Genomic DNA, 16656 nt, shown 5'->3' on the forward strand with positions numbered 1-16656 from the left:
GGGAAGTGGCGGCTGAAGCGAGGCTGGCGGGCCTCGGAGTGGTGCTGCTGCTGAGAGGCGGCCACGGCCCCAGGGGTGAGGTGCGAGGCAAAGCGCGCGAAGGCTAACTCCAGGAGCGGTAAAGGCGGGGACCAGGAGCGGAGGTTTGGGGAGTCGGGGAGGCGAGAGCCAGGGACACCACTAGCAACAAGAAGGCGGGGAATGTGGGGTTGAGAGAAGAAAGGCGCCCCCGGGCGAGACGAGGGTGTGGGGCCCGGGAGCTAGCTTCTGAGCCTGGGGTCGTGAGGCGCTTTTTGGGGGCGGCTTTCTCCCACCCCGGGGCTAGTAACTGTTTCCAGAGAAAGGGCGCTCGTCCCAAGGTAGTCACAGCAGACCCTTGCACCGTGCGAGAGGGTTTGCCCCAAGCCAGTGATTATCAGTTTACCTCTTATTTCCCAAAGCTTTTTCTTTAATGGTCTTCAGTATTTGTTTTTCCAGTTTTCCTCTTTAGTTTTTAACGCGCATAGAATCGTGGGTTTTGGCTCAAGACTTCTGTGTCACAGCTACTCTTTCCTCAGCTGAGAGAAATGGGTGGAGGCTTTTTTCACTCACTGGTTTAAAAATAAATGTAGCAAGAATGAGAACATTGAATGAGCTGCTTCAATTCAACAAACCGATCACCATGTTTTAGGTACCTTGTAGGTTTCTGGCTGTTAGGAGATCCTGGAGTGATATATCAGATCCTGGCTCCCATGAAGTTCACTTTGTGTTTTGAAATGCATATCAGATAGTTGTTAGCAACTGTTTTAATACAAATATCGTTAGCTTTTACTGAAAAGCGTTGCCTACCTACTTTTCTCAACCTGAGATGACCCACATGTCTTCTGTGTAGCTCAGATGGTAAAGCGTCTGCCTACGATGCCGGAGACCCGGTATTCGATCCCTGGGTCAGGAAGATCCCCTGGAGAAGGAAATGGCAACCCACTCCAGTATTCTTGCCTGGAAAATCCCATGGACTGAGGAGCCTGGTAGGCTACAGTCCATGGAGTCGCAGAGTCGGACATGACTGAGCGACTTCACTTTCTTTCACTTTCTATGATCTTAAGTTCTAGTCTCCTCTTTACATTCAACTTGAAGTAATAAAGTCAAGCACAAGTTAGCATTTAGTACTGTAGAATTGGCGCAATCCCTGGTAACTCAGATGGTAAAGCGTCTGCCTACAATGCCAGAGACCCGGTGTTTGATCCCTGGGTCAGAAAGATCCCCTAGCAAAGGAAATGGCACCCCACTGCAGTATTCTTGCCTGGAAAATCCCATGGACTGAGGAGCCTGGTAGGCTATAGCCCATGGGGTCGCAAAGAGTCAGATGCGACTTCACTTTCACTTTCTTTTTTTCACTGTAGAATTATTCTTATTTCCATCATATTTTCCACTTTTAATTTTTAAGAGAAACTTAGCAATGTGAAAGGATATGTAAATTGTAAACAACTATACTTGATTAATATTAATCAAGTAGATATTCTTTGAGATATCAGCTGATATTTTAGCACAAACCTCATTCGTAGTATTTGAAGAGATGTTCGTAAAATTTAGGTTTTGTTTCAAATGGAAGTCACCCAGTAAATTCATCCATGTCACAGACATTCATCCCCCACAACAGATCATCAATATTCTATCTCAGACACTACCATCTACCCGGTGCTCAAATGAGAAACGTGATAGCCAGCTCCTTGGCTCACCCTCTGACTTTCCCATAAATCAATTGCTGGGTCTTGTGTATTCTTCCTTTGAAAGCCCTCTGAACCGCCTGTCTGCTTCTCTCCATCTCCATCATTGACACCTGGACTAGCCTCTGAATTGGTCTCCCTACACCGCCTGTTGTTGCCTTCAATTCATTCTCACTACAGACATAGCCATTAATCAATGATTATAAGCAATGCAAATGCTATGAAGGGATGTTTGGAGTACTGTAGAAACCCATAGCAATAAAACCCAGCTTAGTACAGAGTCGTACTAGGGTCATTCTGTCTTCTCTGAGATAGAGAAAAACATTTTGAGGTGTTCTAGAGACCCTTGGAAAACCTCAAAGTTAATTAGAGGTAAGATGAACTTTATTTAGAATTTGAACTTTGGGAAGTTTGTCAAAAATACCAAAAAGTTTTGAGACTTCCCTGTCAGTGATTAAGACTCTGAGCTTCCAATGCAGGGAGTGCCAGTTCCATCCCTGGTCCAGGAAGGGATCCCACATGCTGCTCCTTGTGGCCAAAAAGTTAAAAAAAAAAAAAAAAAATTAAACATATCAAAAAGCTTTAAAACACTTGGTCAAATAGGATTATACGTGGAATGATTCTTGGTCACCGAACCAAAGTGACAATAAAAGATCTCAAAGGCAAATATAGAAATGTATTTCTGTTCCTCATACCTTCTTTTTTCTGAAAACATTTCTTTCCTCGTATACTGCAATGTTTCCCTTATTCTAGTAGCTTAAATTGCGTATATTAATTAGAATTCTCAGGTCTTAAAACTCTAATGAAAACTAACAAGTAAGCAATTATTAACTGTTTTACATTAGCATTCTGTAGATTGGCAAGCTTATATATAGTATGTAAATATATACTATTTATGCTTATAAATAGTACATAAGTACTATTTATGGTTTCTAGAAAACATGTGCTTTTTAATAGAAAATGTGTTAGCATGGCACCAAACCTATTAAATAGTTCCAAATATCTTTAGTTTCTTTGTAAAAGGAAACCTATATTCACTAGTGCTATAGTATCTCATTTTATTTGGTAATTATCTATTCATTAGATTTTCAGCATTTAACTTAATTTAGCAAAATGCTAAAATTTCAAGTTACCAAAATATGGAGAGCATTTTGGATAGACATTCCCAAAACATAATTAGTCTGAAAGAGTTTACCTAAAGGCTCTTATTTCATTTACCTCTATTTACTTAAACGTTTCATCATATCAAGTTATTTTCTTGCCGGCAAATTTTGCAACAGATTTAAGGTCTTGTTTGATTTCTAGTAAATCTAGGTACAATAAAAATATTATCCATTATGTTGATGATTCTAAAGAGATACATATTACTAATTCAGCAAACTTAAGCTAACTTTAATACCAGATATTGATTCAGTATTGAGTATTTCCCAGATGTTACCAGAAAATTGGCTTCACCTCTTGGTGGGTATCAAGCCATAAAACCAAGTCAAAGACTGGGAGAAAAAAGGATTCATTGCTTGCAGCAAGTAAAGAGAACACTGAGGATCTGTCTCCAAACATGTCTCCTCAAATAGCAAAACTGGTGGGTCTGTGTAAGGGCACATGCATATTCATGAAGGGTCTTGGGTGATTGAGAGTCCTCTCTTTAGTTGATTGAAGTCAGGAGAGTCAGGAAAAGACAGCATCATCCCTTAGGTGTCAGTTGGTCTGGTGGTTCAGTGCTTCAGGCTAATCTTTAGGACTGAAATAGAACCTGGAGTTCTGTTAACAACTAATAATACCTTTGCTGTTGTTACTTCTCTTGCCTGATAAGCCATTGTTTTCTGGATTCTTTGTTCCCTTAAAATCATTTGTTACTGTCCTGAGACCTGTTCAAGGACAAGCATTGTGGCCAGGCTTAGATTACAAAATGATTTAGGCTAAAAATGGCTTCTCTACTGTCAAGAAAACAGTGTCCAGGGATCTCTTATCCTATCTGCTAACAAGATCGTGTGAAATTTCTGAGTATTTATATAGATGTTTTATTTCCTTTAAGCCAATTACATACAGCTCTTTTACAAATTAATTTTGGCAATACAGCACATCTACTGGAGAAGGCAATGGCAACCCAGTCCAGTACTCTTGCCTGGAAAATCCCAGGGACTGGGGAGCCTGGTAGGCTGCCGTCTATGGGGTCGCACAGAGTCGGACACGACTGAAGCGACTTAGCAGCAGCAGCACAGCTACAACACAGATACATAACAGACACCCTATAGTTTTCATTCCAAAATTTCAGCCATGAATCAGGGACAGTAATATTAAACCCATCAGTTACAAGCAAATTCAAATTGGGTTTCTGGCAGATGGAACAAATCAGTCACCTTTTTAGATGGCTAAACCCTTTCTACTAATATTTAATGGAGAAGATAGTCAAGATTTTGTCATTGACAAGTTCCAAATGACCTACATGCTTCCTGAAATTTGCATTTTATTTTTTAAATTGAAGTGTAATTGATTTACAATGTTAAGTTAGTTGCTGGTGTACAGCAAAGTGATTCTGCTATGCATATATACACATATTATTTTTCATATTTTCCATTATGGTTTATTACAGGATATTGAATATGCTACACATGTGCTATACAGTAGGATGTTGTTTATCTACTTTATATACAGTAGTTCGTATCTGCTAATCCCAAACTCCTAATTTATCCCTTCTCCATTCCCTTTCCCCTTAGGTAACCATAGGTTTGTTTTCCATGTCTGTGAGTCTGTTTCTGTTTTGTAAATAAGTTCATTTGTGTCATATTTTAGATTCTACATGTAAGTGATATCATACAATATTTGTCTTTCGGACTTATTTAGTATGATGATCTCTAAATCCATACGTGTTCCTGCAAGTTACATTCTTTTTTATGGCTGAGTAATATTTGTGGTAGAGGAATACTTGTACCACATCTTCTTTCACTACTCCTCTGTCAATGGGCATGTAAGTTGGCTAATGTGAGTAGTGCTGCCATGAACATAGAGGTGCATGTATCTTTTTGAATATGGTTTTCTCAAATATATGCCCAGGAATGGGATTGCTGAATCATATGGTAGTTGTACTTTTAGTTTTTTAAGGAACCCCCATTCTGTTCTCCATAGTGCCTGTATCAGTTTACACTCCCACCAACAGTGCAGGCAGGTTCCGTTTTCTCTACACCTTGTCTAGCATTTATTGTTTGTAGACTTTTTGGTAATGGTCATTCTAACCAGTGTGAGATGATACCTCATAGTAGTTTTGATTTGCATTTCTCTAATAATTAACAGTATGATGAGCATATTTTCATGTATTTTTTGACCATCTGTCTTCTTTGGAGAAATGTCTATTTAGATCTTTTGCCCAGTTTTTGATAGGGTTGTTTTGTTTCTTTAATTGAGCTGCATGAGCTATTTGTGGTATAATCTGAAGTTAGGGAGCCTGATTCCTCCAGCTCTTTTCTTTCTTAGAATTGCTTTGCCTATTCAGGGTCTTTAGTGTTTCCATAAAAATTTAAAAAATTTTTGCTGTTAATTCTGTGAAAAATGTCGTTGGTAATTTGATAGGGATTGTATTAAATCTGTAGATTTCTTTGGGTAGCATACTCAATTTGACGATATTGATTTTTCCAATCCAAGAACACGGTATGTCTTTCCATCTGCTTGTCATCTTTGATTTCTTTCATCAGCAGTTTATAGTTTTCAGATTACAGGTCTTTTGCCTCCATGGATAGATTTATTTCTAAGTATTGATATTTTATTCTTTTTGATGATAAATGGGATTGTCTCTTTAATTTCTCTTTCTAATCTTTCATGCTTCAGTCATGTCCGACTCTTTGCGATCCCATGGACTGTAACCCACCAGTCTTCTCTGTCCATGAAATTCTCCAGGCAAGAATACTCAAGTGTGTTGCCATGCCCTCCTCCAGGGGATCTTACTGACCCAGGGAAGATCTCTTACATCTCCTGCATTGGCAGGAGGGTTCTTTACCACTAGCGCCACCTGGGAAGCCCCATAGAATTGCAAGAGTGTATGAATTTTGTATCTTGCAACTTTACCAGATTCATTGAGCTCTAGTAGTTTTCTGGTAGTATCTTTAGGATTTTCTGTGTATAATATCATGTCATCTGCAAACAGTGACAGTTCTTTTCTTTTCCAATTTGGATTCCTTTTATTTATTCTCTGATTGCCATGGCTAGGACTTCCAGAACTATGTTGAATAAAATGGCAAGAGCAGACATCCCTTGTCTTGTTCCTGATCTCAGACGAAATGCTTTCAACTTTTCACCATTGAGTATGATGTTACCTGTGAGTTTGTCATATATAGCCTTTCTTATGTTGACATAGGTTCCCTCTATGCCCCGTTTCTGGATAGTTTTTTTAAATCATAAATTGGTATTGAATTTTTATCAAAAGCTTTTTCTGCATCTATTAAGGTGATCATATGATTTTTATTCTTCTATTTGTTAATGTGGTATATCACACTGATCAATTTGCAGATATTGAAACATCGTTGCATCTCTGAAATAAATCCCACTTGATCACGGTGTATGTTTTCTTAATGTATTGTAGGATTCACATGGTTAGTATTTGAGAATTTTTGCATCTACGTTCATTAGTGATATTCACCTGTAATTTTCTTTTTTGGTGGTATCTTTGTCTGGCTTTGGCATCAGGATGATGGTGGTGTCATAGAATGAGTTTGGAGTGTTCCTTCCTCTGCAGTGTTTTGGAACAGTTTCAAAAGGATAGGTGTTTACTCTAAATGTTTGATAGAATTTACTTGTGAAGCCATCTGGTCCTGGACTTTTGTTTGTTAAAAGTTTTTAAATCACAGTTTCAATTTCAGTACTTGTGATTGGTCTGTTCATATTTTCTATTTTCTTCCTGGTTTTCTTTCTTTTCTTCCAAGAAAGGAGACTATACCTTTCTAAGAATTTTTCCATTTCTTCTAAGTTGTCCATTTTATTGGTGTATAGTTGCTTGTAGTAGTCTCTTATGATCCTTTGTATTTCTGTGGTATCAGTTTTTCATTTCTAATTTTATTGATTTGCGCCCTTTTTTCCTTGATGAGTCTGACTAAAGATTTATCAATTTTATCTTTTCAAAGAACCAGCTTTTAGTTTCATTGATCTTTTTTGTTTTCTTCATCTGTGTTTCATTTATTTCTGCTCTGACCATTATGATTTCTTCTACTAACTTTGGATTTTGTTTTTTTTCTCTAGTTGCTTTAGTTGTAAGGTTAGGTTGTTTGAGATTTTTCTTGTCTCTTGAAGTAAGATTGTATTGCTGTAAACTCTCAGAACTGCTGCTGTGTCCCATGGGTTTTGGATCACTGTTTTCATTTTCATTTGTCTCTAGGTATTTTTTTATTTCGTCTTTGATTTCTTCAGTAATCCATTGGTTTAGTAACATATTGTTTAGCTTCCATGTTGTTTGTTTCTTACCTTTTTTTTTTCTTGTAGTTGACTTCTGACCTTGTAGTTTTGGGATTGTTGTGGTTGGAAAAGATGCTTGATATAATTTGTTTACTATCATTACTCTCTTTTGTCTAACTTTTTATGTTTGTAGCCTCTGTTCCTTGGCCTGCAGGATTGTAGCTTCTTGCTTCTGTTCTCTGTCCCCTTGTAGGTGAGGTTGGTCCAGGGGCTTCTGCAGGCCTCCTGGAAGGAGAGGCTGGTGCCTGCCCACTGGTGGGTAGAGCTGGGTCTTGTCCCTCTGGTAAGCAGGAGTGTGTTTAGAGGTGGCTGTGGGGTCAGGACAGCTTTAAGCAGCCTGTCTACTGATGGGTGGGGCTCTTTCCCACCTTGTTAGTTTTGTTGTTGTTGCACTGGGTCTTCATTGCTGGGTCTTTTGTTGCTGCACACAGGCTACTCTTCATTGCAGCACATGAGCTGCTCGTTGCAGTGGCTTGTCTTGTTGCAGAGCATAGGCTTCAGTAGTTGCAGCATGTGAGCTCAATAGTTGTGGCACATGGGCTTTCGTTGCTCCACGGCATATGGCATCTTCTCGGACCAGGGATCCGTGGATCCCGGACCAAGGATCTGCCCACGTCCCCTGCATTAGCAGGTGGATTCCTATCCACTGTACCACCAGGGAGTCCCTGTGGGTTGTTTGACCTGAGGCATCTCAGCACTGGAACCTGTAAGCTTTTGAGTGGGGCCAGGTCTCAATGCCAAAATGGTGACCTCCTGGAGAGCTCACACTGAATATTCACTGGGTCCCCTGCCACCTGTCCTTGCCCTCACTGTGAGCCACAGCCAACCTCTGTCTCCCCAGGAGAACCTTCAAGACCTCCAAGTAGGTCTGGCTCAGGCTTCTATGGAGTCACTGCCCTGGGTCCCAATACATGTAAAACCTTGAATGTGCTCTCTAAGAGTAGAGTCTGTTTCCCCCAGTCCTGTGGCGCTCCTGCACTCAAGCCCCACTGGCCTCAAAGCCAAATGCTTTGGGAACTTCTGCTTCTGATGCCAGATCCCCAGGTTGAGGAGCCTGACTTGGGGCTCAGAACTCTTACTCCTGTGGGAGAACCCCTGCAATATAATTATTTTCCAGTTTGTCAGTTGCCTACCCAGTGGGTATGGGATTTGATTAAATCGTGAAAGAGCCCCTCTGTCTTGTGGTTTCTTCTTTGTCTTTGGATGTAGAATATATTTTTTTATTGGTTTAAGTCTTTTTTGTCAATGATTGTTCAGCAGTTGTGATTTTGGTGTTTTCATGAGAGGAGGTAAGCTTAGGTCTTTCTACTCCACCATCTTATCTCTTCAGTATCCAGTAGACTTTTTAATGATGGCCATTTAGCACAGTGTGAGGTAGTACATCGTTGTAGTTTTGATTTGCATGAAATTGTGTTTTAAAAAAATAGTCTGGGGAACTTCCTGGTGGTCTGCACTCCCTGTGCAGGGGGCCAAGGTTCAATCCCTGGGGACCATAGATTCCACGAGCCACACAGTGCAGCAAAAAAAAAAAAAAAAAGATGGTCCAGATAAGAGCTCCTGGAAAAGACCAAATAGAATATTTGCATCTCAAAGGCATAGGAAGAAAAACACAAGTTCCTCCTGGGATACTTTGTTCCTTAAGGGCTAGATTTTTGTTCTCCAGTACTTGCAAGCCTCTTAATAAGAAAGGTTTTGTTGTTGTTTAGTCACTAAGTCATGTCCAACTCCTTGTGAGCCTGTGGACTGTAGCCTGCCAGGCTCCTCTGTCCATGGGACTTGGATTTCCCAGGCAAGAATACTGGAGTGGTTGCCATTTCCTTCTCCAGGGGATCTTCCCAACCCCTGGAAGGGAACTCTTATCTCTGAAGTCTCTGGCATTGGCAGGCAGGTTCTTTACCACTGGCACCACCTGTGAGTTTTGTATTATTTCTGGAGGCCACACCTCTGGTCCTATAAAGACTAGATTTTTAAAACAAGTGTTAGGGGAAGCACACTGACTGAAAACCACCCACCCTGGCCAGGCACCATAGTAACTATTTGCATGAGTTATTTTATGACCGGAGGTCCTGGTAAGGAACACGGAACTCATAAGCCATCACTAACCGGAAGAGTTCGGGAAAGAACAAAAGGAGACACCATGTGTCCAGTCACCTTCCATAATCCTTCTCGTTGGCATCCATCTTGGCTGAGCAATGCATGTGCCACCAGGAAGGACTCTGAGTCAGGATGATTGGCCAAAGACAACCTGGAAACTAATCCCATTACCATAAAACCTGAGACTGCAAGCCATGTGTCAGAGCTGTTTTCCTGGGTTCCCTTACCCTACAACTCTCTGCCCAGGAGCCCTTTCCAGTAATATTTCTTGCTTGGTTAGCACATGTGTCTGCTCGGACAGTTCATTTCTGAGTGTTAGAGAGGAGCCCATTTTTGGGCCCTGGAAGGTGGTCCCCCTTCCTGCAACACAAGGACAGTGGTTTTTAATTCCTCATAAAACTGAGTAGCCACCTCAGGGCAAGGACTGACATATGCATTCACCAATGCTGGAATTTTATGTTCCCTCATTTAGCTTGGGGGACAGAGACTCCACCTCCCCCCAGTAAAATTCCTCTCAGGTTCTAAATATCAGCTGTGATCATTTTAGTCAGGCCAGTGGTCACCCATCTTGGCAATCCATTTACACACACTTTTAAGGATTCTTCCTGGGCTTAAGAAATTATTTAGCTATGGTCTACAGCCTCAGGTGTCCCATTTCTTTTTTTTTTAATTGAAGTATAGTTGATTTACAATACTGTGCCAGTCTCTGCTTTACAGCAGAGTGACTCAGTTTTACACATATATATTTCTTTTTTTTTTATATTCTTTTCCATTATGGTTTCCTGCGCTATGTATAGTAGGACCTTGTTTATCCATTCTAAATGTTTGCATCTACCAGCAAATTCCCAGCTGGCCCCTCCTCTCCCTCCCCCTTGGCAACCACAAGTCTGATCTCTGTGTCTGTGAGTCTGTTTCTGCTTGTTATTGGTTCATTTGTGCTCTGTTTTAGTTTCTACATATAAGTACGGATTTGTCTTTCTCTTTCTGACTTCACTTGGTATGATAATCTCTAGTTGCATCCATGTTGCTGTAAATGAGATTACTTTGTTGTTCTTTATGGCTAAGTAGTATTCCATTGTGTATATATATATATATATATATGTCTCATCTTCTTTGTCCATTCGTCTGTCAGTGGACGTCTAGGTTGTTTCCATGTCTTGGCTTCTGTGAATAGTGCTGCTGTGAACATAAGGGTGCGTGTATCTTTTTGATTATAGTTTTGTCTGGGTGTATGCCCAGGAGTGGGGTTGCTGGATCATATGATAACTCTGGTTTTCTGAGGAACCTCCATACTGTTTTCCATAGTGCCTGTACCAACTTGCATTCCTCAGGTGGTCCCATTTCTAAAGGTAACCATTTAATAGTGTCTCCAGAGTGGAAAGGCAAGTCAGAGACAGGATTATTAGAATGAGTATTCAAAGATAGAGGGGAGCAGTTTTTAGGTACCTATCATTAATCTTTAATTAGCCTTCTACAACAAATCTTTCACTGAGGCTGTTTTGAAATTTTGAAGTGTTTTGAGGCTTCTACATATCAGTTAAAATAGGTACAGTGGTTTAAGATGAGAGCTGTCTAAAATTTTAACTTGGAAGATTTTCAATTCAGGATCCAAAGGATTTTTAAAGAATCAGGATTTTTAAAGGATCAGGATTTTTAAAGCAGGATCCAAAGCTTTAAAAAGCTAACCCTGTACAAATATTTCTCCCTGCTAACCTAATTTTTAAAAGAGAAAAATTCTTTCCACTATTTCTAGTAGACCCTGCAGGCAGAGTTTCAGGAGACTGCCAGCTTTTAACTGCATTCAGAAAATCAGTTTTGGAATGCCAGAAAGAGAAGCCAGTCTTGGCCATTTCAGGGTAGGGTTTCCTCTAATTTTTAGTTAAGTATTTGCGAGCATACATAAACCCAGCTGGTATTCCCGTAGGTGGCTGTCTGTCTACACGAGAGTTTGGCCTTCGAGGCACAATTTCCCATTATTAACTTGGCAGCCTAATTCAGATATGAGATACAGTCTGAGCAACATTATAAGGGCAGTATAGTGGATCGAATGTGGCCGTTTCTGAGTCTAGCTCCCCAAGAGTGTTACGCTTTATGGTTCGGGCAGGCTTCTGCCAGTGGGGCGGTTTGGTCGACGCATGGTGCAGATGCACAGTGCACAGTGGAGAGGAGAGAGAAGGCCAAAGGGCAGAGGAAATTTTTTTAATGTTTAAATTATCCTTGCCTTAGAATATGAATTTTTATTTCATCACACGTAATTTGTTAAAGTAAAAAGCAGAATGGTTGTAAGTGTATTGATGGGCTAAGGAGTAAGACTGTGAAGACAGAAGTGACATGTGACAGAGCAAAGATACTTAAGAAAGCACATCCTGTTCCCCAGTAGAAGTAGTGTTAGAATATAAGGCTGTGGAAATGATGGGCAGAGATTAGGTTATAAAGAACCTTTCAAACCACTGAGCTTACATGTAGGCAAGAGAGTTGCTGAAGATTAAGAGGAAGTGTGTTCATTCAAAGATTATTATTGACCAAATACTTATTAAGTGGCTACCATGTGCTAAGTACTGAGGAACAAAAAAAAATTCCTGCCTCTGGGGAGTTAACTTTCCAATGGGGAAACAATCAAAATGAACACCTTGCAGGTCATTATAATGACTGGCTTTTAAACACAGTGAAATGGAAAACCGTGGAAGGATTTGAGCAGATGAATAACACTTTTCACTTACTCCAGCTGTTATATGGGGAATAAATTGGACGATGATAAAAAGCAGGGAGGTAATTAAGCTTTTTAATAATCTAGACGAGATAATGGTGGTTTTGAGCAGATGTTGGTCATAGCAATAAAGAGGTTAAAAAGTGGTCAGATTCTGGATAATCTGACCAGGATAGAGGTGCTGTTTGAGGGAAAGAAGAATAAGATTTTTAGCCTGAGGAACTGAAAAGAATGGAGTTGCCACTAACTGATAGGGCAAAGAAGAAAGGAGTGAGATCTGGGGTGCTTAGTGAACTTGCATTTGCTAAGTTTGAGATAGCTGTTAAACATCAAAAGGAGATATTTCATAAGCAGTTGGATGTACAAACCTGGAGTTCAGAACTGTCCTCACTAGATCTATGAATTTGGGAGTTAAACAGTCGGCAAATAGATGGGGCTTAAAGCCAAGACGGAATGATTCTTGAATAAAGAGGGCAAAGGACAGAGCCCTGGGTCACTCCAGTGTTTAGAGGTTAAAAAATGGAGCAAGAACCAACAAAGGAGACTGATGGAGCCGCCAGAAAGGGAGAAGGAAAACCAGGAAACAGTACTGTGAAGCCAAGTGAAGAAAGTGTCAGAGGAGAGGGAGTCGCCAGCTGTGCCAGACTCTGGTGGTGGGGGAGGTAAAGGGAGGACTGAGATTTGACCATTGGATTCAGGAAATCCAAGTCACTGGTGACCTTCACCAGAGCAGCAAGGGTGAATTCAAGAAGAGAAATCTAGCGCAGAAGCATTGACACTGAGTTTTCTTGCAAAAGGAAGGAAAGAAATGAGTAGTATTTGGAGGAATAAATGGAATTGAGAAAGAATTTTCTTTAAGAAAGAAATAATAGCGTGTTTGTCTGCTTGTGCAAAGATTCGGCAGAGAGGAAAACATTAATGATGCAGGATAAAGAAGGAGAGCAACACTTACATGAAAGACTCAGCGCTAGAGCCAAAATAGTTCATCCATGACCACAGGAAGGAAGATAAAATGCTAGGAGGTGGACGTGGATAGATCAGTTTGGAAGTTAGTTAATATTTTCTCCAAATGCTTTACTTTCTCAGTGAAATAGGAAGCAGACATCAGTTGAGAGGGAGAATGAAGAAGGAAGCACTAGAGGTTTGAGAAGAGATGGTATAAAATAATTGGGAGGGTGAGCAAGTACTGATACATGAAATAAAGAAATAGAGTGAGGGACATATTAAGACATGCTGGGTAAGAAAATGAAGATACAGTGTCAGAGAGAGACTAATAGCAAGACCGTTACAGTGGTCTAAATGAGATTTGATGAGCAATCAGTTCAGGTACAGTGTTGGGGTCATTAGCATATAGATAGTAGTTCAGGCTTCAAGTATGGATAAAATTGCCCAAAGAGAGCAGAGTGACAATAGCAATGGATAGAGGCCACTGGAAGACCAGCTCAAAACTCAGAAGACTCCTCCAGATAAATAGAAACCATGGGAAAGAGGGAAGAGAGGTGAGATTAGATAAGGCTTATATATGCCATCTAGGTGGCAATGGCACCCCACTCCAGTACTCTTGCCTGGAAAATCCCATGGATGGAGGAGCCTGGAAGGCTGCAGTCCATGGGGTCACTAGGAGTCGGATACGACTGAGCAACTTCACTTTATTTTTTCACTTTCATGCATTGGAGAAGGAAATGGCAACCCACTCCAGTGTTCTTGCCTGGAGAATCCCAGGGACGGTGGAGCCTGGTGGGCTGCCGTCTCTGGGGTCGCATAGAGTCAGACACGACTGAAGCGACTTAGCAGCAGCAGGTTAATTACCTGGAAAGTTTTAGTTTTGATGAAGGAGCAGGAAGAATCCCCTTTCACTGTTAGTTGAGGAGTAAGTAGAAATAAGGAGTACAGAGAATAAATAGACCACACTTCCAAGAGAGAGAAGTAGAAGTAGCAAAACCTAAACCTGGGCCTGGAGTGCCATTCCTTTCAGAGACAACAGCATCCAGAAAGGCCAGAAGGCATAGAAGTGCACACGTAAGGAATTTTAAATAGTTTGATATGAAATGTAAATTTTTTAAAATATTTGATTCAGTTAATTCCTTGTTCCTTTGTCTTTTAAAGCTGATCAATACACAGTCCTCTTTGCAGGGGTTGGGCTGGGAGTAGTACTCCTCTGTTTAATCATATGTGTGTGTGTCCCTCAGCTAACTTTCTGAAAAAAGTACCCCTTTCATGACCTTTCACATGAAGCACACCTTGAGACTGCTCCAGCTCTTGAAATGGGAAATTAGGCTGTAGTGTTCTTTGTAATATTGTAATGTGTTCCATCCTCTCTGGCGTAAAAGTTGTATGAAAGCTCCTTTCTCTTCATATGCTTATTTCAGGAGGCGGCCGAAAATGTCCACTGAACGGACTTCTTGGACAAGTTTGTCCACTATTCAAAAAATAGCACTGGGCCTTGGGATCCCTGCCAGTGCAACAGTGGCCTATATCCTATACCGCAGATACAGGGAAAGCAGAGGTACGTGAATCCATGGCTGTACATACCGAAATGGTTAGACTATGTTCTGGCATTGTTAACTTGAAACTTCTTTCAAGTTATCACTTGTTGGGATGTAATTGGCTCTCTGTGAGGGACCTTTGAAACAAAGTTTTTCTTTTCTACCTTAATGTGAAGCTAGTCTGTGAAATAAAGAGTTCATTTTATAATTCTGTTGATTTGTTCCCTTCAGCAACACCAGCACTGTAAGGGATTCTGCTAACTGTTGGGTCCAGTTTCCCCACTGCCTGGACCTAGAGAGGAGGACTTAGAAAATGATTTGTGTATAAACGAGGGAAGTTCTGAGCCTAACGGACTCCTCAGGCAACTTCTGGCCTTCATTCTTCTCCAGGAGTCATGTCTTGGGAGAAGTAGTTTGCCCAGAATCTAATGGCTTTCCCATTTTAGCATTTGAAAACGGTATCCCAGAAAGAATGCCCATCTTCTGGTCTTTCAGGACCTTTTAGTTCCCACTCAGATGCTGCTTCTCCTTCTCTTTATGATTGAAATCCTCAGTTTATCTTTTACATCAATGTCTCTTTGACAGCTTTGATTCAGGGGAGGGGAAGTAATAGCTTTGGGTACTGTCTAAGTCTGATCTGATGATCTGTGCAGAAGAACGGCTGACATTTGTTGGGGAAGATGACATCGAGATAGAGATGCGAGTCCCCCAAGAGGCTGTAAAGCTCATCATTGGTCGGCAAGGAGCCAATATTAAACAAGTAAGTGTGTGAGCAGGCAACAGCTTTCCCGGGATTGATTTCTGCTGTCCATCCTCTGCCCCCATTCTGTAAAACCCACTTACACTATGTATATTTTAAACAAAACAAAACAAAAATAGGAAGTTTCTGGCTGCTATTTTCCTTCCAGAGATGAGTACCTCTACTCCTTATAGAATGGGTGACTTAGCTTGAAATGGGGATTTTTAATTGGATGGTTCTCATCCTGGTATAGTTTGAATCATTCCTGTCTGCTATGGAATTATGAACTCTTATTAATTGGCAGTAATTAATTGCTCCCTAATTCTTTTTACCATCTTCCATTATTCATTTGGAATGTCAAGAAAACTAAATAATTGATTGTTTAATCCAAATTTGGGGAAATACCAGTCTAAACACAGAGAAACTGTTTTGGATTAACTGCTGTTCAGGGTTATCTTTGTCTCTCCTTCCGTAAGTACATGTAATTGAGGACTGCTTACAAAACCCGATTTCACTGATTACTGTGTCCGGTTCCATCCACCTCCAGGGTTAGGTTTAGAGTATCCTTAGCTGACCCAGGTGAGAGCTCTTCCAGAACATACTGCCACATATCCTTTTCTCTGCAGCTAAGAAAGAAGACAGGTGCTCGGATCGATGTGGACACGGAGGATATAGGAGATGAGCGGGTGCTGCTTATCAGTGGGTTTCCTGTTCAGGTGTGCAAGGCCAAAGCAGCGATTCATCAGATCCTGACAGAGAATACGCCAGTGTCTGAGCAGCTCTCAGTCCCCCAGAGATCCGTGGGCAGAATCATAGGTACCACTGGACAACTTTCTCTGCTGTTTCCTTTTTTGTTCCCTTTGCCTTCCTTTCTTTCACACCTTCCAGAGGGCTTTTCCTGGCCTTCTTCCCCTTCATCTTGCTGAGGGAAATTGAGAGAAGAGCTTTACTTTTTTTATAAAGCCAGTGGTAAAGCAAAACTCATTACCTCAAGAAGTTGTAAGAGAACTTCCCTGGTGGTTCAGTGGTTAAGAATTTGCCTTCCAATGCAGGGAACATGGGTTCGATCCCTAGGCGGGGAGCTAAGATCCCACAAGCCTCAGGGAAGCTAAGCCTGTGTGCCACACTGGAGAGATGCCTGCATGCTACAGCTAAGACCCAACACAGCCAAAAATAAATAATAAAAAATTTTTAAAGTATGATCTGAACCTTACAAATAGGTTCCACAAGGGTTCAGGTAAATGTATTTACCTCATATTAAGACTTTTAAAGGGAAGCTAAGGATGCTCATTTTATCCTAAATCTCTCAAGACCGTGCCATAGAAAGCACTTTTTATGCCTTCTCCTAGAGCATTCCTCATGCTGCTGTGAGAGGCAGAGAAGCGTCCTGTGCTTGGTCCAGTGGTTTCATGTGGGATGTCTGCTAATGAAGTGAGGACGTGAAGTCTGCTTAGTGGCCAGAAGATGAAAGTGACATGACCACAT

The 16656-nt window shown here is 41.0% G+C and overlaps 1 protein-coding gene across 4 annotated transcripts in view; it reads left to right on the plus strand.

Moving 5' to 3' along the window:
• TDRKH (tudor and KH domain containing) overlaps positions 1-16656 on the plus strand; it is a 23633-nt gene continuing 6977 nt past the window's right edge. For 2 of the 4 annotated variants that reach the window (XM_070785667.1, XM_019955473.2), the window contains exons 1-4: positions 4-118; positions 14316-14452; positions 15086-15192; positions 15798-15987. In XM_070785667.1, the coding sequence (XP_070641768.1) occupies positions 14329-14452; positions 15086-15192; positions 15798-15987 (421 nt within the window). In that variant the 5' untranslated portion in view covers positions 4-118; positions 14316-14328. Of the gene's footprint in view, positions 119-14315; positions 14453-15085; positions 15193-15797; positions 15988-16656 lie in introns of all 4 variants that reach the window. The other 2 variants (XM_070785668.1, XM_070785670.1) reach the window with 2 other exon arrangements.

Source organism: Bos indicus, chromosome 3 (assembly GCF_029378745.1).
Source record: "Bos indicus isolate NIAB-ARS_2022 breed Sahiwal x Tharparkar chromosome 3, NIAB-ARS_B.indTharparkar_mat_pri_1.0, whole genome shotgun sequence".
Classification (NCBI taxonomy): domain Eukaryota; kingdom Metazoa; phylum Chordata; class Mammalia; order Artiodactyla; family Bovidae; genus Bos; species Bos indicus.